General features: G+C 42.9%; 2 protein-coding genes across 27 annotated transcripts in view; one reads left to right on the top strand and one right to left on the bottom strand.

Annotated features, from left to right (window-relative positions):
- The window catches only part of MCF2L2 (MCF.2 cell line derived transforming sequence-like 2), a 128,934-nt gene that overhangs the window by 38,022 nt on the left and 65,394 nt on the right, over nt 1–25,518 (bottom strand). The gene's annotated exons all lie outside the window — the stretch shown is intronic.
- On the top strand, nt 9,053–25,207 carry B3GNT5 (UDP-GlcNAc:betaGal beta-1,3-N-acetylglucosaminyltransferase 5). 3 transcript variants are annotated; one of them, XM_015871556.3, is made up of 2 exons: nt 9,053–9,391; nt 20,708–25,207. In XM_015871556.3, exon 2 carries the CDS (start codon nt 21,055–21,057, stop codon nt 22,177–22,179), a length of 1,125 nt encoding a protein of 374 aa, XP_015727042.1. In that variant the 5' UTR covers nt 9,053–9,391; nt 20,708–21,054; the 3' UTR covers nt 22,180–25,207. The 3 variants fall into 3 exon arrangements, with proteins under 3 accessions (XP_015727042.1, XP_015727043.1, XP_015727046.1); XM_015871557.3 differs by having other exon boundaries at nt 9,314–9,451; nt 20,708–23,706; XM_015871560.3 differs by lacking the exon at nt 9,053–9,391 and adding an exon at nt 9,876–10,281.

Below are 25,518 nucleotides of genomic sequence, written 5' to 3'. Positions count from 1 at the left end.
TGGCTGAAGCTCCTGGGCAGCTTTCAGAATTGTTCCTCACCAGAACGCTTTCTAAGTGATCAAGTCATTTGAGCATGGACGGTGAAGGCATTTAGTCTGAAGGTCTGAGGTTTGCATGGTCTCAATTGATTTTAGCCAAGGTCATAAGTGAACCCTTGAAACTCAGGTAAATGCTGGTATTAATTAGCAGCCCCACACTTCCAATGGGGCACTTCTGTATCAGTCCCTGTCTGTGCTGACATTTAGACCAAACGCAGCTATTTATATTGCTCTGGCCTGTGCAAATAGTAACTAGCAATGCTGCTAACCAAGTATAAACTAATCCTAACAGACTTCTGCACTGCACTGCCTTGTTGGAATAGAACTGTGGCAATGGGCATTCAGCTGGCTTATGGAAACTAAGAGCATATTACTAAGAAGGTCTTTATCACGCAGAAGTCACACATCAGCTCATCATATATTTGCAGCTCCATTCTTCATTAACACGAAAAGCAAAAGGGAAAGTAACTGATGAACTCGTCAGGCTCCCTGGGTCTGTCAAGTCATTGGGCAGCTCTGTCTCACAGTCATTCTGGTAAGAGCAGTGTCAGGTTGTGGCTCTGCTATGCGCTACATTAAAAAAAACCCCACTCTAATACGATGAAGCCCTAAGCAGAAATAGTATCTGGAGTCTACCACAATCTATTAATATCTGCTCTGGCAAAACCTCAATGACTTTTTGCTCATACAGTTACTGTTCAGCATTTCTGTTTCCATGACTGTGTTTGTTTTCTAACAAAATCGTTGCCTCACTTTCATTCATAAAACTTATTTCTATGCAAAGATTCACTATCACAAGGAGTTTTTTCCCAGAAGTGGCATTGGAGCCATCAAACAGAATTACAGTAGCAGGCTTATCAGTGGAAAAAAATACAAATCCTCAGCGTCTCCTCACAATTACTATGCAGCAGAAAATCTGTGTCCATGGCTGATGTACAGCTAACAGAAGTGGCACCCATGCACAGGCCTTCCATACCTGTCTTGTAAAAATGCACAGAAAGAAGATGAAAAGCTGATGCTTGTCTGAGTTGGACACCAGCAGCTCAAAGTTTTGTGCATTTTCTACAGCTGAAACAGCATAATACCAGAATCTGTGTATGTAAGAGCAAAGTGTCCAGTAGAATCCATCAAATTTGTGAAAGCAAAATAAACATATTATAAATCTATCTGGTTTATAGAGATCTACTTAAATATCTGGGGGCTCAAAAGTATCAGAAAGGACCGAATGGAAATGCCACAGATACATACTCTGAGACCAAAGAAATCCATAGAGGAAACTTCCAGTCTACGTATATAACTGCTTTCAAGAGGGGTTTTTTTGTTGTTTGTTTTGTTTTTTTTCCATTTCTCACAGTGCTAAATGTACCTTTTCCAGTTGAAAAGTATTATCAGATGAGATTGTGCAATAGTTCAAGTGAAACTTGAGTATTGGTCAGTTGCAGCACTTTACCCCCTAAAGTGAAGCAAAAGATTGTTCTGGACGTAAGAGCATTTGTTTGAACTGAACCTTGTATTTGTTATTTGATTCAAAAACCCTTTCTGATCTCTTTGACACAGACACTCTCATCTGAAAATGACCTTTACTGAAGATATTGCATTTGCTTGTGGAGGTGATTCTGTTCCACCGTGAGGTGATGTCAAATGCTTAAGCTGTTAAGGAAGTTGCTCTGAGGAGGAGGTCTGCATTTCTGTTAGAAATATATTGTACCTCAGAGGTCACCATTCATAACACTTTGTTTCTTCTGAAACGCTCTGATTTCTTTGTACATAAGAAAGTGTCCCACATTCGTTGTTCCCAAAACAAATGACCTCGGGGAAATATTTTTATATATCTTAATTAGTTGACCTACATTATAGGAACCAGAACACTGTTGTTAACAGAAAGGCAAATTAATTAAATCACCTACAGAGATGAATAGTATGAACAGAGGACTGAAAGTCACGCAAGAGCTGTCTCTCACTGCAGCTGTGCATCTACACTGAATGCTGCAGCTCTGCACACAAATGTGAGCTAGCTTGAGGAAATGTGGGTGCTGCAGACTGGTCATTCCTATGGGCCAAAGTAACAACCAGCTAATCAGGACAAGCACATGCAGTCACAGATAGTACCTATAAGACAAGCCTTCTAAAATACAGCACTTCAGATCAGGTGAGCCCTTCTGCTGTGGGAGATGCAGAGTCCCATTTCTTGGAAGCCGCTTCTTTCACAGTTGCTTTTCCTTACGTGTTTGAAACAGAGCAGGCAAGAGAGAGCTGGAAATTGAATGGTTTCTGACTTCTGCAGAAACTATTAAATGGGCTTTTTTATAGTCAACCTGATGTCTAAGATGGAAACTGCCTACATGCAACATACTTTTTCCATTCATTTGCAGACAAGATACAGTGATATCCAAATACCAACTTCTTTGGGTGAGAAATCTGATAAAAGCTGACAGTGTTGTGAACTTTTCCTCACAGATTGGTGAACTGTGACACTTGAAAAAGGACTGTTTGAACCAAAGTAAAACTTAAGACAGTCAAGAACCACAAAGTTAATTTTACAGACAGTCCTGAATTTATATTGGAAAAGGCCAGACCAGAGCAGTGCACGCTGCACTTGGAGGTGATGAATTTGATGATGATTTCTATTTTGTAGATGTGTCGATATTTCAGTTTGAGATGCAACCATCCCACAAAATCTGCTTCTCTCTGTGGATAAAGTGGTTGAAAGGGCCACTTTACAGTCTCACAACTGTAGACTGCATGAAATGGAAGGATGATACCCAGTATTTATCCTGTTTGTTAATTTTGCCTAAACAGCTGTTGATGACCAACATCCAAGATAAAACAATGGGACAGATAGGCAAACGGGTTCATACAGGACTGCCATTCTTCTGCAATTTTCCTGTGGAAGAATGGGAGGCTTGGTGTATTAGAGGTCTTAGATCTTGCCTATGTGAGAAATCTGGAAGTACTCTGCCACTTCAGTGTTTGTGGTAAGAACTGGGGCTGAGTACAATTGCAGTGGTGATAAGAGCATGCCACACCAGGCAGGGCTGCTAGAGAGTTACGAGCTCTCACTGTCTTCTACCCACACAGTAATTCTGGCCTGGCAGATCAACAGAACCTATGCATTTTAACCAACTAAAGTATGTTCATTGCCACACTGTTCAGCTTTAACTCAAGTCAGATGCCATGCAGGAAAGGTTGCCCATACTAGTTGGTCTAACATGTCTATTGACCAGGGAACAGAATATGAAGTCAGGTTTGCAATATCTAGAAATGCAAATAAAACATCAGTGCCTTCAAACTAGAAGTGATGGAGAAAAACCAGCAAGAGTGTATGAAATGATCTGGATACACACAGGAATGATAGAGAGTTTGCAAGGTGACAGACAGGTGATCCCATATAAAACAGAACTCCTGTGTAGGCTTATATAAGGAAAGAAGCAGCCTGTTGGATGAAAATTACATGTGAATTTTCAAAAATAAATGTGTAACAAATCGTCAAAACTCGGTTTTTATATTCTTGGTTAATGAGCAGCTTGTTGACTGCAGGAAATAAAGTCAGCAGTGATTTATTGAACAGCACACCCAATAAATCCCTGCTTCATTGCATCACCAGCTACACGGTGATATTCCGTGGTGCTATCTGCTGCTGTTCTGCAAACCAAGCAATTATCTAGATCAGCCCAATGTGGGTGCAAGTCATCAGCACTGTGATTAGGCAACACGACATATGCTTTGTGCTACCATAAATGACAACGTGAAGTGCTCAGCGTGAACACTCCTTTCTGAGCTTACTGACATACAGGAGCTGTGTACTGTTGACTTCAGAGCAGTTTAAAAGCAACTTCATTAGAACTGATGTGAAATGCAGGGATAGACGGGTGTGCACTGGCAGATTTGTCTGGAGAATTTAAAAACAACTCTATCTCCAGCTAATTGTTGTTCCCCCGTGAGGTGTGAAACTGAGTTCAGAAACTTCCTCTCCCAGGAAGAGCAAACCTTGCCACCCTTGAACCTCGTCAACCTTGAACCTCAAATTAAGTCACTGAATCATTGTGTTAAACAGGCTAATGATAAAGTGCTGAGGAATTACTACTAAGAATCTCATAATCTAACATTGTAATCTATTGTAAATTTTTTATTAAGTTCATATTGCTGCTAAAACTTGAGTTGTGTAAAAATCAATTTGTGGCACTTCATCGGACAAGCAGCCCTAGGCCACCACAAAGCAGCCGTTATGTGCACACACTCTACAAGCCTTGAGATGGATCAGGGATAGAAGAGAGTATCTTTGGTTCTCCCAGAGTCCTGGATAGGCATAGCAAGCAGCCAGCCAACAGATGATGCAGACTGCCTGTGACACGGGGCGAGGCTGAATCTACGTGAGATCCCAGTCTCCCCATCTGCCTAAAACGAACCCGGCGTCAGTATGTGTATGTGGCCAGCTGCTTTCCAGGAGCCTGCTGGCAGCAGAGCAACTGCACAGAAAACAAGTTGAGGAATTCCTGGAATTTCTGAAGAGCATTAAAATAACCCCAGTATCCAATAGCAGGCAGGTATGGGAGGTAATAGCAGAAGTGGTTGCTTATCTCTCTTTGATAATTGTTTAAAGTGCAAATTTTGTAAGAAAGCATGTGAATGTTGAGACTGATTATTTCAGCTTTTCTCTCTACCTTCCAGATTCAAGAGCAAAGATGCAAGGACTTTGGAATGCCTTATTTAGTAAGCCCCTGTACTGTAACAATAAGCTATTTTTTCCTCCTGTTCATAATAATTTTCCCAGTTCTCAGAAATATTTGGATCTGTGTTAGGAATGTGTCTCCTCTTGCTGTTCTACAGACATTTCTATCAGCAGCAAGATCTCCCTACATGGCAGCACACACTTCACTTCAAAGATCTTTCCAACCCGTTAGGCAGTAATTAGAGTTGTAAGTGTTGGAGCCAATCTGCCTGACAGGGAAACTTCTCTGAAAACAAAGATTTTGTGAAAGTTGAAAGAGATGATGGGGAACAAGCAATGGCTGGTGGCTGCATGAAATTTCTCCTGCTGGCTGCTCTTTCATCAAGTCTGGTGATAGAAAGCAGCTCTCTGTGCCTAACAAGAAAGTCAAAAACACCATTTCTCTTTTAAAATTAAAATTCCAAGCTCCTCCCCTCTACCAGCTGGAAGCTTTCATGAGTTTGGAAATCAAGTTTGGAGAAGAAATGCTGTTGGAGTTCTACGGTTAACATGTCACAGTCAATTAGCAAGATCTCCTTAGTTAGAATATATGATACTATGAAATGTGTTATGTCATGCCCTTAGACACTATAGGGAACCTTTTGCAATGGATCTTACTCATTCCAAATAAAAGAGGAAACACATTCATCTCTGACTCCTGTAGAGGCTCCACATCAATAAAATCTTACTTCCTCTTTCCTGCCATATGCAGGTCTAAGACTACAGCAAGCACTTGAACACTAAAGCTTTTAGCAGCACTCTCTGAGCTACTACTATCTTTGACATCGGTCCACTCCTAAATTTAGCAATTCCCAGACCTAATGGCCATCTAACTTTGCTATTACTGATTTAGAATAGGACTCTGGCACAGTATTCTCATTCTGAAAATAGCTTCTATTTCTTTACTCAGGGCAGAAGCACTGTCTCGTTCTACCAACGCAATCCAACGATTCCATGACACACTTAGCCATTTCCATGTTCAGAGCCATGCACACTGATTAATGAAGCTCCCCAGTCTTTGTTAGATCGATAACTCTACCCACATGTCTGACCCAGATATTATGATACATGGAATTTAAAGATTAAATCATGTTCAAATCTGCAGTTGGAAACTGTCATTTGAGGTATAAACACTTTAAGGCTGAGGCCCACAGGTTGTGTACTGTAGGATCTGAGTTTGCAAGGGTGCTTGGACAGCTGGCTGCTGGCATGCTCCACAGATGCACTTAAAGCACAATTTATGCGTATGGTCAGAAGATGAATGATGAGTTTGGATTGAGTATATGCTTGGACACTATTTTGCATGTATAGAGAGCTGCCCCATATACACCTGATGGCTGAGGCTCTCTCAGGCTGTTGAAGTTGATTCTTTTTCATTTAAGTCCTATAAACGCTATCTCAAACTGCAAACCCCACAGCTGGTCATTCAGCAAGTTAATTCTATCTTAATACAAATGTCATGTTACTCATGCTTACAGCCTAAGCTCAGAGTCACACAACCATGAAATCTTCAGTCCAGACTGTACACTGGACTTCACTAGATAACACAGCAGGGCACACAGCTACAATTTGGACATACTCATCCACCCCACAGAACGGGTCTACATGATGAAGGTGGCAGCAGCTGAGGCACGTATCACAACCACCCTGCACGGAACCATTGAGTGGCAGCCCCTGATCCCAACCTCCTGCTAAAACTTTTTTAACGCTAAGCAGGCTCCTGTGTTTGTTTGTATTTTCTAGACAAGAATGGTTGGAGAGAGTTCTTCCCACCTTCCCGGCTCCCTGGGAAAGAGCTAAAAGTGTATCATTCAAACCAACAGTAGGAAACAATAACAGCAGAGCAACACAACACAGATCTGCAGAAATCTCCCCTCCTCAAGTACATTAATATCTGTGTCCCTTTAAATCTTATCAACTCACAATATATACTGAAATAGGGGCTGAAGTCTCAACTAGGACTGATAATACATACAAGGAACTGTTCAGTCTAAAATTCTGTTCCTGCAAAGCAATAAAGCCCTTTAAACTCTGAACACTCATGAAGACAGGAGCTGGCAGCAGCACGATTAACAAACAAGGTAGGTGCTTTCAGGAAAAAAATATCTGTGAAGTGGTTTTCAGACTAACGTTTGATAGCTCTGTTCCCTACTAGGGCAGTTTAAATATGCATCCTGTTATGCATCTCTTAAAGGGATGAGGCCAATACGAACAAGATATGGTGAAGGTGGGGTGTTAAAGATTCAATTTGTAATTAAGCAAGGGTGATCTAAAAAAACCCTCCCTTAATAACATTAAGGGGGAAAGGGGAGAGGTCAAGCTGCCTGTTAGGGGGGTAAGGTGACAAAACAGGAAATAGCAGGAGAGAATGCAAGTACATTTTTGTTACTATTGCTAGAAAATAAAACACATGAAGTGACTCAGTCCCCACTGTAGTTTCAGGCCAGAAGCAGGCTGAGGTCTGCTCATTTCACTGACAGAAAGACCTCATCTAAACCGCCAAAAATTCAGCTCAACCAGGATGGGAAATTAGTGGGCACAAATAAATGGGTGTTAAACCTTCCAGCAGATGTCACTTTTCAAGAGAAAAGTGGACATAATTTTAAGACAAACTCAGTCATAGCAAACAAAACACATACGGTGCTTACTAGAATCATTCTCTTTTGTTCTTTAAATACCTCTGACTTTGCTCGTTAGGGACCACATTCTACCAAGCTTACAACCATGTCTGAATGATACTTCCCTATGCACACAGCTTAAACTTAATAGGTATATGTCTACTTTCCCAGTTGTGAAAATGTGACTCCTTGAAGCTGTGTTTTCTGAAAACTGTGCTATTGAGACACTGATAAGGCAGAAACGTTTGGGCTTTGGTCTGTAAATGTCTTTGGAACATCTGACTTTGGGAAGATCTGAGCTGAGTTAATATGACAACCTGACCTCATGTATATCAAAAATATTAAGTTAAAATGGAGTGCTGGTAGCAATACTTGGTTGAAAAATAAGTGTCATGCTTGTGTTTCATTATTATTATTAATTGTGGAGGGCAGAATCCAGCTGCTATTTTACTTTTCCCTCCGATTTACCAAATTCAGCCTAAAATGAAAACAGGAAAAACTGGTAACGGGAGCCAAGAAAAAGGAATCGTTAACTTAGAGGTTTTATAAATGCCTCATGTTGAGAATATCTCATCTGGAAAGGGACCATTTCATCGCAGAATGTGTAAGAAGGATGACATTTAAAGGGAATAGTGAGGGATAAACCTATGAAATAACGTTTATGAACCAGAGGAAAATTAGCAACTATCGTTCTGGTAAGAAAATTGAATGATGTTTTGTTTTTAAGGCTATTTCCACTGTCATTCAAACACTGCTTAGACAGCATGCCAAATTTACACAATGATCTACAGACCTTCCCTGTGAGGGCAAACCACCAATTGCAATGAAGTTCATCTTGTCTTAGGGCAGAATCCACCAGATGAAATCTGCAAAGGGCTCTATAAAGTGTTTAGTCACACTGGGACATACCGCAGGAGAAAGGAAAGGTCAAGTGGGAAGCTCCTCAGGCCTGAAGCATCCCCAAACAAAACCTGTATTACAAAGCAACACATCCTTTGTAGAACTGGAAAAGAAAAAAGGCCCTGTTTCTTACCCTTTCTGCTTTTGTTGGGTGCCCTTGAGAACAATATTCCTGTCTCCTATTGTCTTTCCCTTGTGTAAAAAGAAAACAATTCCTCACCTCACAAAGACATGGTCAGATTTACAGTTGTATAGTGACAAACACACGCTAAAGCTCACGATATGCAGTAGTTAAATTTCTGGGTCACGAGGTGATGAGGTCAGGTATTCTTTAAATCAGTCACAACAGAGGATAGAAGACACACAATGAGCTTGTGTGCAATATTTATGCTGATTGAGGAACCTCACCTTAACTCCTAAAACATACAGCGCAGCTTCTCAATTTACATCGAACAAGCTTTTTTAAAGGTAGTTTTTCCCCTTTACAAAGGGCTTTACAGAAGGCACGTTCCTCCCACGCAGCTTCCTTGGGGTAAGCACAAACACCTTAGATATGGGACCGACTGAAGCACCTCAGTGAAAAGGAACCTTCTGGCTTCTTAAAACCTAAGAGTTTAGAGCAGGGCATCCTCCTTAGGACGATGCAAATGAATTACCAGCGGCCGTGGTAAAGGTGGGGCGGGGGGGGAGGGAACTAAAACCATTCCAGCTGTGGAGGGTTCCAGCAAAAGCAATAAATAACGCTTGCTTTGCACCCTGCGAACTAACCGGCCAACAGCGAGCGGTTACACAGCGCCTCGTGGTCTCGCAGCAGGCTAAACTTTGCATCGTGACTCCCAATGGAACCCGTAGGACAGAAGAAGCTTTTTAGCACTCGGATACCTTTGCCGGACACCGCGTAGCGGGCACACCCCGTCCGTAAGAAGGAAGAGGAACCGAACTCCGCATCCCTCGGCACGCGGTGTTTATAAGCGACGGGAGGCGCCGGGCGGGAGCTGCGGGGGGAGGAGAGGAGGAGCCCGTTGGATCCCATATCCTGCGAGTGAATGAGGCAGCCCCGAGAGCGGGCAGGGCGATTCCTCTTCCCCAAGGAAAGAAAGAAGAGAGGGCAGCTGTATTTCTGGTGGTGAGACAACGAAATCCGGGCGGGGCTCCTTTCCTTCCTCGTTTCTGGGCTTATTGGCTGGTACTGGTTTGTTTTTTTTTTTTAAGTCTCGCCTATCTGTAAGGCGACGAGTGTGGTAGTTAAAACTCGCGACCAAGTGCTGTTTTCCTATCGCTCTTTACGATTTCTGCCTGCTGCGGGAGCCGGGCTGCTCGGGGGGATTCTCCGCGGATCTGGAATTGCGGTTCCACACTCCAGGCGAACAAGTTTTCCAGCTGCTTTGTTTAAAAGGTTTCGGCCGTGCCCCATTGCCTTACTTTCTCCTTAAAGAAGGGCTGTGTCTACATCGTGCTGAAACCCCAAACTTCAGCGCGTTTCTAATATCGTTTTATGTGTAGAGTTGTAGCGTTTTTCTCCCTCAGTCTGTGATGAGTGCGTGGCTGTCTGCTGTATTACTGAAACAAAGCAGAAAGCTCGTTAGGCGCTGGTGGTCCTGCAGGGCTTTCTGCTCCCCCTGTGCCGCGGGGGGACGCCCGCAGCCTCCCGAGCGGAGCGGGAGCGCGGCCCATTCAAAGCGGAGCAGCTCCATCTCGTCCCAGGAGCCCCTCTCGCTTTCTTTTTTTCTCCAGTTCATTCTGGAAAAGTTGTTTGTTTGTTTGTTTTTTCCGGTGGCTTTTCTATTTTCTTTTTTCCCTCCCAGCCGCTCCCACACATGAAACTCGTAGATCCGGCTGGGAGTTCCTCCGCTCTGCTCCGCGTTGCAACACGGGGCCGCGGGCGCTGGGGCAGCCCTGCCCGCCCGGCTCCGGCAGCGCCCCAGTGTGTGCCGGAGCTACGCGGCGGTGGCGGCATTCCCCACGCTTCTGGGGGGGAATCTACAGAAGAAATCGCCTTGAGAAGATGCTTTGAGCGTAAGGGAGAGATAGTGAAAGCGTTCAGAAAGTGCATTTTGCTCTGCCAGCCTGTGAACCTCAAAGAGCCTCTTTACTTTTGGCTGCGCTCCTGGCCGTGCAGCGGGCTCGGGCGGAGGCTGGGCTCCTTTGTTCGCCGGCCGCGTGGCTGGGAGCGGCTCCGGAGCTCCGAGCACCGCGGGGGCTCCGGGCTGGGGATGGGCGGTCGGTCTGGCTGCGGGGAGCACGGCCGGAGAGCCGGGCGGCTGCATGAAACGGGTGGGTCACAGCGGCTCCACACACCGGAGTGTGTTGGGAATAATCCGCAGTGTTAGTTTCTTCTGGGAATGTTGGAGTCTCTGTAGCTACGGGAGGCTGGCTCGAGTCCAACGCAATCAACCGCATTACGAGCAGGGCAATGATAGAAGCCTGAGATCCTATTCTGGCCATGCAAAGCTGTGAGAAGTTGGAATGTGTTGCTGTTCTGTGCTGGAGCATCCACAACTAGTGTCTGCTGAGGTGTGTGACTGAGGGTTTCTTAGCAGTAGTGTGAGTAGCAGTTGGAATGGGAGAAGGATGAGATTAGAAAACAGATAAATGAAGTGAGAGGTGAAAAAGAGAAAATGGTTGTATTTAAGGCAATACAAACGCTAACTTTCTTTGTTGAACAGAGCAGGAGACATTAAATTGCAGTTGGTAACAACTGCGGAATAGTCCAGCAGTGTATCCAGAAGGTGGATCATAGAGCAGCGTGGTGTTCTGAGGGTTAAAGGTCGGTTGTTCTGCACAGAACTCGACTCCTGGAAGCCCAGTTTCTGATATATGAAGATCACAGTCTCAATGCAAATGTCAGCTCATTCTCTGGTGAGGTTTTGTGTCAGTTTTTTTGTTTGTTTTGGTTTTTTTCCCTGCTGTGAAACTTGACAGCAGTGTCTGCTCACCATTCTCTTCCATTAAGTGAGACACACTGTATCACTTGCTGCTTTCTCTGGGATCATAAACAGACGCAAAGCAGGAGCTGGGACAGTCCCTGACATCTGGCCAAACTGGAGTAGCAAGTACTGAGCCTAGGGATGGTAGCTCACCTACAGACTGGGGAGCAGCATGTGGGAAATCCTGCAGGTCATCACTTACCTGAAGTGCTGGTGGCTTATGTATTCCCTGACTCAGTGTTAACACCTTCACCTGCAGCATCACGAAGTCTAGAATATACTAAGCATTGCCTTGTCTCCTGGGTTATGGGTCTATGCCTGAAGAATTGCTTGGGTAATCCTTTAATTTGAAGGTGTTACTAACAGTGCCTGGTCTGAGGGTGTTTTTCTGGGAAAACTGGTTCTGTTGTTGCTGCAGTAGGTCTGCTGGGCCTTGGAAGCGGCAGTGATGGATTAGTGTTGCACTAGTTTGTCCTTCCATATGGCTTGCAGAGTACATTAAGGTGCCTTCCTAATACACTGAGTGTCTGGAGTGAGGCTATGTGGTTATTAGTTAACCTTTACAATCCGGTGTCAAGCAGTGTGATCCACCTCTGTAAGGCTGGCCAGAGGTAATAGTAGGATTTACCACTGGTTTGGGAAACACTGTGTATCTGTAATCTTAGTAACATTCAGGAAAGCCTGGTTCAGATCCTGACAGAAGGTTTATGGAGCACCAGCCTGTGCGTTCTTAAGTCTTCACATCTAAAATCGTACTCATGGACACTTGGGAGACTTCCCTTCTTTAAGTTTCACAAATAGATCGTTTTCTCTTGGTGGTGAAGTGGGTATGCTACAGAAGGATCTCTGAAAGGTTACTCTTGATCTAAATCATACAGTCAATGGGGAAGTGATCACAACATACAGAAAAAGGATAAAGTAACCCTTTAACTTTCAAACTGCTCCTTTCTAGAATGAACCTTTACCAGCCCTGAAGTTCAACTGCTGTTTGAGTGGTTGTGTAGTTTGACCCTCAATATAAAGTTATGGGTTTGAAATGCTGCTGCCAGGTGCCCAGATAACCTGGAAAACCTAAAAGATCTCAGGACTGCTTAAGCAGGCAGAGGACAGATGGCCTTGAAAGAAAATAGTTATTGCAAGGGAAAGCAACAAAGTTTGAATGACTTTTGAAGAAACTGGTCTATGTTTTGCTAAGGCAGACTGTCAAGAGTTCTTGGTTTATAGTGCAGAACAAGTTTTGCTTGCTTTGAATCAGCTTCATGAGGTTGCGCTTGACTATCTGGCATCGTCTACATAGTGCTGGATGTAGTTCTAAACTTGAATAAGAACTGTGAGGTCAGTCAAAGCTGCCAGGAGTGCTGCCGTGCCCTTAAGGTGTGCTCTCCTCTTTTCCTCTTTCAGGTGCAATCAGTCAGTTTGTTCAGATTCCCAACTTCTGGAACAACTTTTGTCAACACGGATTATTTGTTTTTATTGGGATGTGTGTTGGGCATACTGGCCAAGGACGGTATTTTAGCTAGATCTCTCTCTTAAGAGAATAGTTTAAATACTACCTGATTTGCCTCAGATCGCTACTGTGATCAGTCTCTGCTCATTTTTTTTCTGTTGTATCCTTCAACTTTAAAGTTCTTCCATTTGCTTTTCTGGTAAGACCAGAAGTGGTTTGTGCTGAATGAGGTAAAACAGCCTTCTGTCTCAGAGCAGGAAATCTATGGCTTTTCTTGTCTTGTTTTTCTTTTTCTTTTTTCCTTTTTCCTTTAACTGTTACTCATATATTTGGGGTTCCCCTTGCTGTGCTTCTTTCGTGACCTACAAATGGATGGATTTTTCTTCTACTTGAATTGATTAACTAAAGAAAGCCTAGGCTTTTACTTTGCACTTGCCACACACGCTGGGCTATGTAACACTGTATGTCCTATTGTTAAGATGAGACAAAGTGCTTTTGCAGCTCTCCCTTGCAACTTTCTTGACTTCCCAATAAAATATTTGCTCTGCACACTTCTAGTAGAAAACCTTTATAGTGTGTTAGCCATTGGGGTAGCAAAAGTGCCAAAGTTGTGACTAAGCTTTTCTGAGTGTGCCAGCTTTGCCTGTCTCTAAGCCCTGAGTGAAGTGCTGTGGTAACTGCAGGTATTGACTTTCTATTGCCCCGTTCTCAAAGTTCAAGGTTTTAGAGTGATCAGACTTCTTCAATGCATGACCATTTTTTATGTTGTTTTTTTTTTTCCATTAAGTTCACACCTGTCTTGTGTGCTTCTGCTCCTGTTTTTTGTTCCTGTGTTGTGGTCTGTTTCTGAGGCTTTCGGTTTCTTCTTCTTGCTGCTTAGAGACACTGTGCTTTCACATGGCAGTTCTTAACCTGGTGCTGTGTGTATTCCAGTATTTTGTGTAGTTCAGTTACATTCTTGATCTTACATTAGTTTTGCATGAGGCATATAAATAATCATTTTCCCAGTCTCTAGATATTATTAAATAGCATGACCTACTACTGTCTGTCCTGATCAGAGACGTGTACTGTTGGTCAAATGTGAATGTGGAACTTGCCAGCATCTTGTAACTTAGAAAGACTGTAGTCTTGGAAGTCTCACTGCTTATTAAATTTGTCAGGAGTGTTTTGCAGATCATTTGTTTGACTTTTCTTATCTGATTTGAATCCCGAGGCTGGGCATGAAGGAAGAATTCCCTGTAGCCCTCTGTTTTGGGATTTGTTATGGCCAGTGACTTTTGTAGCTTGCAGAGGGTATTTAACTGCTGTAAGCTAGAAACAGCTGGATGCTGCTCCTAGGTTCCAGTTGCTACAGCTTACTGTGCTTTCACATTTCTTTCACGTGTGCATGGAGGGACTGGGAGTTGGTTCATTCTTTTTTTGGGGGGCTACTTATGGTGTTTTCTGTTCCCCATACTTCACAACAAAAAGCAGATGAGTGTCTACTGTTCAGTTTCTGGCCTTGTTGCATTGCAGAAAGCACTGCCTGTAAGGCTGAAATTCTCTTTGGATACCACAAGAGTATGAGAAGATGATGGAATTCATCCCACCCATCTTTCAGGCAGGCTTAAACAAAGCTTTGAACCACTATTATTCCAGTCAATCTGCAGCTCCTTCATATTGAGATGGTTCTCTATCTGTTTTATCATTAAATCTGAAATGTTTGTTCCTCTCTGTCCTGCTTGAAACAAGCACGGAGATTCCCAACATGTTCTTCTGTATTGGATATGTTCCTTTGATGTGTATCATCATTGGTCTAACCAAAAGGAAAAACAAACCAAACAAAACCCAATATTTCTGTCTGGCTCTACCCTACAAATCAAATGCTCCTGCCTTAGTGCCCATGTGTTAACAGTATGAGTGTTCTTTGCATTTTGGCCCTGAAAATGAAGATGGATTTGGAGTGTGAAGCTGAATTGGAACACAGGGAAGGGTGTTGCTTGAGGAAGAGGGGATGGACTGGAAAGCAGATGAAAGAATACTTGTTCTGAAGTTACATTTAAAACCTAGAATTATTACTGTAAATTCTAGTGTGGTTTAGAGATGGCCATGATATGATATCATTAGACTTCTGCTTCAATGAGCCCTTCATAAATCTTCAAATCCCCTTTATATTTTTAAGTATTTTGCCTGCCAATAATACTTAAAGTGAGGCCCCACAGAAAGATGTCCAGTTATCTCAGTCTTATTAAAACTGAGGGTTAAATTGGGCAGTTGGAAGAGCAAGTTTGTTTCATATAGTTAAGCTTAACCTTTGAGTACAGCCTATAGACCAGAACAAGTACTGTGAAGAAAATAAGCAGGAAACAACAATCCCAGATCCAGTTACAAATAAGTAGACGCCATCCTTTCTGCCACCTGCTTTAAATATTGATTTAGGTGGGGCTGTGTTGTGGCTCTTAAACTTTCTAATCTACTGTAAAACAGGCATGGAGGGTGTAGTGTTCTTTTGTTCTCTGTGCCGTTCCTTTGGTGAACAAATAACAGTTCTGTTTTTCCTAACACTATTTAATTAATATATTTATTAAATAAATAAGCACTTATTCCCTCCACCCTGTAACTGTGATTGTCTGTGACTCTTCTGGAGCTGTGTAGCTGTCTCACTATTCTTGTTTGGAAGCAAAGTGGAAGATGGGCCCTTGAAAATTCACAAGGGATCTAAGCTTGACCAGCATCTGCTTTGGATTTGGTTTATTACTGGCTGTGTGGACTGCCAGCAAAGGCAAGTGAGAAAATCCTGCAGCCTGGGAGAATTTCAGATCAGTGCAGTCATTGCTAATTAAATATTCCTCGTTAATCTGAGGTTATATGAGATACTGAGCTGAACGATTCTGGGTTAGACGGTTGATCAGTACAACTCTCCATACTGTGTTTTCATCGTACTTTCTTTAGATATTTAAACTGAGAAGATCTGCGAGCAAAAGAAAATCACTTGATGTGCAGTGGACAGTGGTGGGTGTCTGTAGCAGGAGCAATGGGAATGCAATATTTACATTGACACTGTGACATCACTTATCTTTGTGTAGTGTTTAAAGTCTCTGTTGATGTGGTACCTATGCAGCAATTATGAGAACTTATAGATAGTAATAAAATTGTGCTCTGAAAGCTGGTTTCTCCACAGATGATTATGGAGTAATTGGGCACAGGCATTCAGACCAAATCCAGAGAACAAGTTGTGGAAGTGTGATTTAATTCTTCATAAAGAAACGTTAGGTGGGCTTAATTAGCTGTAATTGCAGTCAGTGAATCATGTAAGATAGGGGCATATAAGAAAAGCAGTATCTTGCTGAACTTTGCTACAAAGATCTGAGCTCCTTACTCTCTGAGCATAAAAGCGATGCGCTTGTTTTTGCATACAGAGTTGTCGCATAACAGTTGCAATCAGCGTGATGGCAACAGGCTGCTTACAGCATGGCTTGGACTTCCACTTCAGGTTAAGGCACTTGGAGTGTGCACAATACTTGTGGCTATTAAGCATGTGAAGTAGCAGTTCATGTATTTCCTGTATTTTTTTTATTCTTTCCTTTCTACTATTTTTTTTTTTCTTGGTGAAGAAAACAACAGGCTGTATGTGTATGCTTTTGTCCTACTTGTGGACTGAAAAGAGGTTTCTCCATTAAGCACTGGAAGTAGCAGCTCTGATCCTCAGTGTATTGGTACTTATCTAAAGTTCTTGTATGCTACACTTGAGAATCTAAAGTAATCTGGTTGTTTTTTGTTTACTGTACAGTTCAGGGATGCATAAACACAGTTCTGTGCAAGTTCTTTTGATATTTAAGCTCAGCCATCTGCACCAGCATGGAGGTAGCACTGTTAACATCTGCAGCTAATGTGCTCTGCCAGTTTTCTGCTTTCTTTTGCCTTAGTACATAGGAGCCGAAAGGAATGTGCACCAATCTGCCACATCATTAAATAACGGTGCCGAAAGTGGGTTTACATGAATGTAGGCAGCTGCTTAGTGTAGCATTAGAGCTCATCACTGCCATCTGCCAAAACACATGTGGTGGGTTGTGGAATAGGTACCACTACAGTCTTTGCAGGTACAGCCCATGTCTCAGAACAGTGATTTGCCTTCATAGAAGTGATGTACTGGATCAACCTTCTTGGAAAATGAGGGCATGCAGCCTCCATTGTGTCACTGCCAGTCTCTGAAACTTTAATCACCAGCAACACAAAGGACCATCTCTTTTAACCCAGTCTGCTGCACAAAAGCATAGAACTTTGTGTTGGTACTTGCAGGTTAAAGCAACTGAAAATTGCACTGGTGTCGCCTGGTGCTTGAAAGGAGTGGTCTTTATGCGTCTGGTGCTATCTGCACAAGTAGCTGTTCTAGGAAACTTCTGCTGAAAACCGCTTGAGGAGAGGAGTAAACCTCTAAAACTTCTATCTAGCTTCTGGCAGATGGCTCCACCTAGATCTGTCTGTAGCAGCTGGGAAGCTTGCAGCTCCACTTTGAAGGAAACAGTTCTTATCCTTTGTACCCAGTTGGTGTGGCAAGTGCAAAAGGTCTGCAGGAACTGAACCTCTGCTGTTTCCTAGCAATCCTTGGCATTTACAACCTGCTCTGCTTCCAACCGTGAAGAAACTGAAATGTGTTACTCAGCTGCCATCTAATGCTTTGCTGTCCTTTGAGCTTCTCTGCCAACGAACACGTAACAACATTATGTACCAAGTGAGAAGCACCAACTCTATTAATTTAGGCACATACCTTCTTACCACCTTAGTTAAAAGGAAGGGGGAAAAAACTTTATAAGCCACCAGAATGCAAAGTTATGTGCTTATTTGATGTGCTAACTTGAGGCTAGATTTTCTTTGGTCTTCTGATGCGAGTGGTGTATCATTAAGTGCTGCTGGAGATAAGGATTTCAATTTCATACAGACTGTAACAATTTAAATCACTCAGAGGAAATGTCTCTGAAGTTTTAAATCCTGCCTAACGATCAAAATGCTCAAATGTGCTGAACGTTGTGCTCTTTGAACCTCGTAGCTGCTGCCTAAACAGATTCTGAGAGCATGCTCTTCTCAGCATCATCTCACTAATAAACTGGGCTTGATAAATCTGTTGGAACAAGTGTAGGCAGTGCTAGTCGTAACTGCAGCACTCTGGCTTTTGCCACCTTTTATTGGACACGTTCCTAAAGTGCTGGGGAAGTGATGCTGCAGCTGAGGTCCCAGTGACTGCAGTATTCCAGCAGGAGGAAACACCTCTGCAATGGTCAACTAGGATTATCCAGCAAGCTGATCTGAAGTAATTTACATGACAGGGCTGTCCTGCTCAATCCAAAAGCCTGTCCTAGGGGCTTCTGGTTCTCCATAGTAACAGTAAAGCCTGGAAGTAGCCCTAGGTAAAACTGAAAGCTTTAGAAACAATGGATGTGGTACTTAGTTCTGCAAAACAAGTCCCTCGAGCCCTGTTGTAAACTGAAGTTAGCTCCTAGATGCAGCCTGACCTAAATCAACCGCCTATGGTTGCTCTGCACACTCATTGTAAGAGTGTTTGTTCCCTCTGGGATCCTTCCTGTGAATGTTTCATGTCTGAGATGCCTGTATCTTTACTTTCTTGTCTCCTCTGAGGAGGATTCTGAAGAAATTCTTTACTAAATGCTGATTTAATTCCCTTGAACTAAATCAAATGAGACTAGGCTTAAAACCCTTTAGTCAGGTTTGGGTTTTTTTTTTGTTTGTTTGTTTATTTTGTTTTAAAGGTTTGATGGTTTTTGTTTTGTTTTTTTCCCTGCTTTATTTTTTCCTTATGGAGAAACTAATTTTCTGTCCAGCTTCTCTGAGAGGAAACTAGTGAGCAGGAGAGGTGGTCTATGCTCACCTTGTCTCCTCACATCTGCTCCGTCATTAAAGCTGTTTGCACAGGGATTTCTATGGGGATATTTTTATTGCTGTTGGGTGTAGCGATACCTGTTGCATAGGTCAGTCTAACTACCAGTCTCAAGTTAATCCTATTGCTCTGTGCTCGTTGCTTCCCCTTACCAAGCAACTGTAGAATTTTGCTAAAGCGTTATCAAAGTACACTCCATAAAAGCTGTACTTGGTGATTAACATTATGGTAAGTTTCCAGGAACTTGCCAAATAAGTGCAGGTGCTTTGCCTTGTGCTGACTCATTGAGAAGTCAGACAGCTGCTTTTAAGCTATTCTGATGGCACTAAGCAACCTGACCAGTTAGACTGTCACTTTTTTCCCCCCCCTCCCATCTCTGCCGATGACAGCATGTGGCCATAAGCTTTACGGTGTAACCCTCCTTCCATTTCCATGACATCTGCTCTGCATAAGTCAGCAACCTGATGTGCCTTTTGTAAACTTAACTGGGTGAGGCAATGCTGCAGCGTCTGTGTTAAATGGCCAATTTCAGTGTGTGGATTTGTAAAGAGGAGCACAAACAAGCAGGCAGGACAGAGGGGAGAATGAATACTGATCTTCATTTTCAGAAAGTAGTAGATCTTTTTAGACCTGTTTCCCCCCAGAGGTGCTGTCAAATGCCTGGGTTTATGTAGCTCTCCTGCTTCTTGTCTACGTCCCCATGCTTCATCTGAAACAACAACAATCTTTGCAGTAATGTTCTAAAGTTGCTGAGTTTATAACTCTAGGGTGCATTGTTTAAGATAATGTTTCCAAAAATACAATGGGTTTAAACCGATACTGTAAAGAGTGCTGACTGACTGATTGTTACTGAGCAGACTGCCCATACAGCTTTTCTGTTATGCACTACAATCTGCAATGTACCAATCCATGGCTCCATTCTGAGCCATCAGCTCTCCTCCCTGTGTTGATTACCACTGCACAGAAGTGCATCAAGTTCTGCTATTGCCATCTCGTTCCTTGCTTTCTCCTGATGCTGTTTAGTTGCAAGATCTCAAGTAGGTAAAATAATCTTTCCAAGTGCTCGTGTTGCATTTAACTTCTAATATAGTAGCAGGAGAGCCTGTTCTTTGCTTTGGAAGCTGTTTGCTTTAAGTTAAGTGCTTAACGAGTGGGGTGCTGCTCCTTGGTGTGTGCTTGTGCTGCACTTCAGGCTCTGCTGAGAGCTCATGTGGTGTTTTTACAGGGTGGGCAGGTAGCTGTTGCTTTTGGGCTGTTGTGTAGAGACTAAGCTCTGGGTACAGGAAGAGAACGTTGGGTTTTGCACGGAATGAAGGCTTTGCTTTTCGATTCCTGCCCCAAACCCGAGCTGGTGGCAGAGAGGAAACCCTGCGAGAGCCCTGTATGTGCTGCAGGTGCAGCTGCAAAGTGCCTTGCCAAGTGGCTCGCACTCCGGCTGGTGCAGCCTGTTGCTTAACCTGCTCTCAATCCGAGATGGGGAGCAGATCGCTCCTGCCAGCACGGTCGGCCAAAAACCACGGGCTCCAAGTTAACCACAGGGTGACTGTCGGGGGTCACTGGGGCGCGGCTCTTTTTAGTCCTTCTGTGGAAATGAGAGTGCTGCTTCCCATGCCAGGAGCCTGCCCTAGAGCTCCGGCTGGTAGGTGGGCACCCAGGGCCGGCGCTGTGCCTGCCACCTTCCTGCCTTGCCCTCGGGGAGGCCGCGCGGGGTCGAGGATACGGCCCTGCCTCCCTCGGCGGCCGCGAGGGGCGCGGTGGGACTGCGCCGAGGCAGCCCCGCGGAAGGAAGGCAGCCCCGATCGGCTCCAGGAGCCTGGTCGAAAGGGAAAGTGTGAGGGGAGAAGGGGCTGCCTGCGGGACCCGCCGTGAGGGAGCTGAGGGCTCTGAGTGCTGCCCCGCGGCTCTGGCCGTTGGTGGCACGGCCACCCGCACCCGGGAGCCGTTACTGCATCTGGGCGGGCTTCGCTCTGAGAGAAGCTGCCAGAGACACCCCGAGAGCTCGGGCAGTGCACAGCGTGCCTTCCAGCCTGAAGGATTGGAACCAATGTCAGCTCTTGGTTAGCTGCAGAGGGTGTTCCTGGGGGTTCTCCTTCACTAACGTCCCTCAGGCTTCGGGCTAACTTCCCTCAGGTTCCTACTTTGCTCCCTGATGAAACAACAGCACCTCGCTAACACTTCTCTCCTTCCCCTCCTTAGGATTTGTCAGGAAGGCAATCGGTGCCTGAGAAGATCTAATTGAGTCCGTAGCGTTCACTTCAGGATGCCACAAAGGGAAGAACTCATCTGCAAGTCTTGCCTTTCAGAGCTGCCTGCTCTCTTCCAGTACAAGAAGGTTTTTGAGAGAGATGACTTGTGAAAACCGTGCAGGAAGCTGGGTTTGTGATACCAAGTGAAAGACATCATGCCTTACAGCGGACACTTATCCTGAAGGACTGACGCTGTGCTCTCAGAGCAAACTGCAAGCGCTCTTTATAAACAAAACAAGGGAGACAAAATTAATTCTGATCCTGAACAGGAATAAGAATTACAAGAACTGCATCAGAATGTTTGTTAGTCCCAGAAGAGTCAGAAAATGCCAGTTCTTGCAGATCTTTGCCACTTGCTTCATACTGTGTGTCATGATTTTCTGGGGACCATTTGATAATAGCTTTGTAAGCCATATGAAGTCCTATTCATACAGATACCTCATAAACAGCTACAACTTTGTGAATGAAAGCCTGTCCATCAGTAGGGATAACATGGACAGAGCAGCAAGCTACCAGTACTTGATGAACCACAGAGAGAAATGTCAACATCAGGATGTCCTTCTCCTGTTGTTTGTGAAGTCTTCTCCTGAAAACCGTCATCGCAGAGATGCAATTCGACAGACTTGGGGTAATGAGAAATACGTTCGTTCTAAACTTAATGCCAACATTAAAACTCTTTTTGCTTTGGGACAACCAACAAATCATTTGCGGCAAAGAGACCTTTATCTGGAAGACCAGGAGTACCGTGATTTGATTCAGCAAGACTTCTTGGATACTTTTCACAACCTTACTACTAAACTTCTTCTACAGTTCAGCTGGGTAAATGCCTACTGTCCTCATGCCAGGTTTATTATGTCTGCAGATGATGATATATTTATCCATATGCCAAATCTTGTTGCTTATCTCCAAAGTCTAGCACGAATGGGCGTTCAGGATCTCTGGATTGGCCGTGTCCACCGTGGATCCCCTCCCGTAAGAGATAAGACTAGCAAATACTATGTTCCATATGAAATGTACCAATGGCCCTCTTATCCTGACTACACAGCAGGAGCTGCGTATGTAATATCGAGTGATGTAGCAGCTAAAGTATATGAGGCTTCATTGACTCTCAATACCAGTCTTTATATAGATGACGTCTTCATGGGCCTCTGTGCCAACAAAATGGGGATTGTACCACAGGATCATGCCTTTTTTTCTGGGGAAGGAAAGGCTCCGTATCATCCTTGCATTTACAACAGAATGATGACATCTCACGGACATGTGGATGACCTTCACTATCTCTGGAAGCAGGCTACCGATCCCAAAGTTAAAAAGCTTTCCTCGGGACTCTGGAGTAGAATATACTGCAGAATAGTTAATGTTATGCTTCTCTGTAAACTGTACTATGAGAACACATATCCTTGTTCAGCTGCATTTTCTTAATACTTGAATGTCTGCGTTGAAGATCCACTGAGCCAAAACAGAGCAACAACTTTTTTTTGCTGTTTATTCAACATACACATAAATGTGAATAGCTGGGGTGGGGTTGGGAGGGTGGGATAGGAAATGAAGCAGGGTAGTGGGAGGATGGTGCTGAGTTTTGTTCAGAAACTGTTATTGGAATAGCTCTCCTGGTGTACCACAACTTTCTACATTGTAGCCTGCTTTTATTGATATTCTTTTTGTTTTCACACTCTTCACAGGATGAGAGTCTGAATTATATGATCATTAAATAACTCTAATGGACCTCTAGTCTTTGAAACAGTTGGTGAAAATATTAATTATTTTGAATTTGTTAGCAAGTCCTAAGGGTTTTTTCTCATAAAAGGCTGTGGCATATGATTTTTAAAAAGTCTACTGCATGAAAATGAAGTAGGCCTTTCAGAACGAGAGGAAGGTAGAACTTGTGACTCAGTTTAGCAGTTCAAGGCAATGTAAATTGGTTACATATATTCAGTATTTTTGAATGCTTCATGGAAAGTACAATATGCCTGGACCTGAACCACTGACAAAGTGCAGGAAGTATAGACCTGCTACAGTCTATTACTCAAAGCCCCCTCCATCTCTGAAGTAAGGAAATGGTGTCTAAGTGCCCTTTAACTTGGTTCTTCTAAGTAGCAAATGAGCTCCCTACAGATCAGAAGTGAACTGGAAAGGATGAAAATCTAGTGCCTATGGCAGAGCTCTGTCTTCTGAAAACTGAAGCTGTATACTTAATAAGATAATATACTAGGTACGTTTAAGACTGGTTTTCTTCTAACAGTGGTTCTGCTTTCTCTTGTTCATGGTCCTAAAGGTGAAAAGCAAGTGAAAGTCATAGCTGTGTTCCTTGAGAGTGTTATCTATAGCCAATTTGAAGCGGTTAGTGATTTTTAATGAGCAAAGTTTCATGTTTAGCGTTTGTTAAATTGTTAAATAAGGAGAATGTTTTCTGCACAAAGGTTTGATGTAATGGTGAAGGGTGAGGGAGATGGAGAGTCACAGAAACTCAGTACACAAAATCGAAGTCACTCAAGTCTTTTCCTGAAGAGAAAATATTCTTTATGATGTCCCCAAAACCCTGTCTCTTGAATAGAGCTAAGTGTTAATATCACATGCAGGAAGAACTAAATACCTGTGCATTGTAAATCTAGGTAGTGCTGAAACTCTGGGCATTGAGTTGTATTGTGGTGCCATCTAAATCTTGTTTAAAAACAAACAAACAAAACCACATGGTTTTAAGATGTCTGCAGTCTTTTCTTGTATAACTTCCTAATAGTGTCTTTACAGTCTTACAGGACAGGTAACTTGGTTGTGGTAGCTCTCCCTGGAGCAGGTACAGGCTATGCAATGCAAAGGGCAGTCAGATATTGTTTGTGAACTGATTCAATAGTGGAACAAGCTGTAGTGTAAGTAGTGTCATAAAACTACTTCTGGAAGATTGAATGAGTCAAGTTTATCAGCACAGCAACCTAAGAGCTTGCAGGGTACTTGGGATCTGCTGGTAATGTACTGCCTATAGAAGCAACACTCCTTGCTTTTTGAGATGTCTAAAGCTGGCCTTCTCTATCTGAAGTATCTTGCTGTTGTGTGAAGCAGTGAAGTATTTAACGTCTGCTACCTTCATTTTAGAGCAGTTGTATGTGGCATGGCAGGTTTAAGTGGTAACTGTTTAAATCACTGCTGCTTTTCTGTGAGCTGTGCTGTGGTTTTAATGATTTGAGTGGCTAACTGTATAGGCTAGCAGAGATAAAAAAGCAGCAGTGAGATTGCTGACTGTTCCTGAAACTGCTATTTCAGATGGATGTTGAGTAGCTACTAGGTTTAAGTGAAAATGTACCTTCACAAATGGTTTTCCAAGAGGAAAATAGTAATTCTAACTGGACAAAATGTTAGGTATGTACAGATCACAAACTCATTTATCAATATTAAAATAATTGGACTGCAACAGTTGTACTCTAGAAAAACAAACACAGCTCATGTTTTTCCCTGAACAAACTGATTACAACTTAAGCATTGTTATTTTCTTTTTTAACGAGAACAAGACAAACCTAGATCTCTAACCTGCTGGCTCTGTATAGGTGCAGGTGGGGGAATGTACACAGAATGTTGTATTCAGTACTTGAAGGAAAGGTTCTTCATCAGATCTCAGACCTGTTGCGGGCCATTGAAGTCAATAATATGCACAGTAAAATGGCACAACTGGAAATGCCTCCCCAGTCACTTCAGGGTAAAGAGGGTCTTGAAATTTATACACAACCCAAGTCTTCTATTAAGACTACAATTCTTCTAGCGTAACTATGCATTAGGATTTGTTTTCACTCATAGAAGCAGAGTTGAAATTGTAAGTATTTTAAACTCCTATAGTGGCCTAGGTAACATCTAAAACACTACTTAAATGTAACTTGCTGTTATTTGAAACTCACTTTTGACCATTGAAGTGTTGTTTTGTGGCTAATTTAAATTTTGTTTGGGTGGTTTCTTCAAAGGGCCTTGGTGTTTGTAGTTTGCATTTTTGTTTGCTGCAGTGAAAAAGGAGGCTGCTTGTGAATGGAAAGTATAAATGCACTTCTTTCAAAAAAAACAAAAACAAAAAAAGGAAAAATAAAGAAAAACAACTTTCTGGTTCTAAACACGAACTTAACGTTTGTACACCTTTAACTAGAACCTCTTTTAATAACCATCTTGGTGCTCCAATGCAGGGCTGTCAGGTTTTACTTCTACAGGTAAAACTGTATCAGCTTGAGCTGTCATGCCTCATTAAGAGTTTGACGTTGTTGCACAGCGTGTTTGATGCTAAAATTGTTTTTACCTGTTTGTTCGATTTGCATCAATTTCCCTTTGATATTACTAATTTTTATACAAAGTGTTCAATATTTATTCTTAAACTTTGCTCTGTACCACACAAAGACAATTGTTTTGTAAAATCTGATTTGAATAAACAGATTTGTTTCTTTTCTTTTTATAAAATATAAATAAATTAGAAATTGTTGCTTTCTTTGTAACTGATGATGTTTAGATGCTGTTCTGAGGTCAGTGAGGCAGTGTCCTTCTAGGGGTGCCACGTGGGGCTTCTGTGTGTTTTGTTTTTGTTGTTCAACCTCACATTAAACCTTTTATGGAACAAAAGGTGCAATGGATGCTCCCAAGAAAGGAGAGAATTTAACAATTTGTGTAGTGGGTTTCTGAATCTGAAATTCTACACAATATTAGAAGCTTCACCTATTCTTTACGTGAACTTGCATGTTTATGACTTCTCTGTAGACAATCATTACCTTAGAGATGTTGTTTGAAATAGAACTT

Source organism: Coturnix japonica, chromosome 12, assembly GCF_054131305.1.
Source record: "Coturnix japonica strain WE chromosome 12, WE-NBRP24, whole genome shotgun sequence".
Lineage (NCBI taxonomy): Eukaryota > Metazoa > Chordata > Aves > Galliformes > Phasianidae > Coturnix > Coturnix japonica.
The sequence above is the reverse complement of the archived record's forward strand: the minus strand, read 5'-3'. Positions and strand labels throughout refer to the sequence as shown.